The sequence below is a fragment of the Pterocles gutturalis genome, unplaced genomic scaffold (assembly GCF_000699245.1).
Source record: "Pterocles gutturalis isolate BGI_N339 unplaced genomic scaffold, ASM69924v1 scaffold3616, whole genome shotgun sequence".
Lineage (NCBI taxonomy): Eukaryota > Metazoa > Chordata > Aves > Pterocliformes > Pteroclidae > Pterocles > Pterocles gutturalis.
Genome location: NW_010102748.1, coordinates 25487 through 25869, shown reverse-complemented (window position 1 = coordinate 25869; position 383 = coordinate 25487). Strand labels below are relative to the sequence as shown.

The following is a 383-nucleotide window of genomic DNA, read 5'->3' as shown; positions in this document are numbered from 1 at the left end:
AGCGCACCATCAGCATCACCAAGAAGACCAGGAGGAAGATGACGAAGGCAAAGACGGTTTTCTGTTCAGCATCCATACCCGCAGCGCCGGCTGGATGCTCAACCAAAGAAGGGGAGAGCAGTTCATAATCCATCGTCGATGCATCATTCATGGCAGAGGCGAGGAGCGCGTGGGCTGGGCGCATTCGGCCGCTCCCGGTACCCTGGCAGCCGGCTTCAGCCTCCCGCTGTGCCCACGCACCCGGGGCACGGTTACTCCATAGCCACCGGTGCTGCCACGCCAAGCTCGGGATTTCCTCCTGCCCCAGCCAAGAGCTCCTGGAGGGAAAAGCAGAGATGGTGAAGGAGGAGGAATTTGCCATGGGCTACAGCAGCGCCGCTAAA

General features: G+C 60.6%; 1 protein-coding gene across 1 annotated transcript; it reads right to left on the bottom strand.

The window, feature by feature from the left end:
* Nucleotides 1–7: 7 nt before the first annotated feature.
* Nucleotides 8–151, bottom strand: LOC104471153 (cortexin-1-like; the record flags this gene model as incomplete). The annotated part of the gene is made up of 1 exon (XM_010086396.1): nt 8–151. A coding segment is annotated over exon 1 (144 nt), but the record flags the coding sequence as incomplete, so codon positions are not given.
* Nucleotides 152–383: the final 232 nt, after the last annotated feature.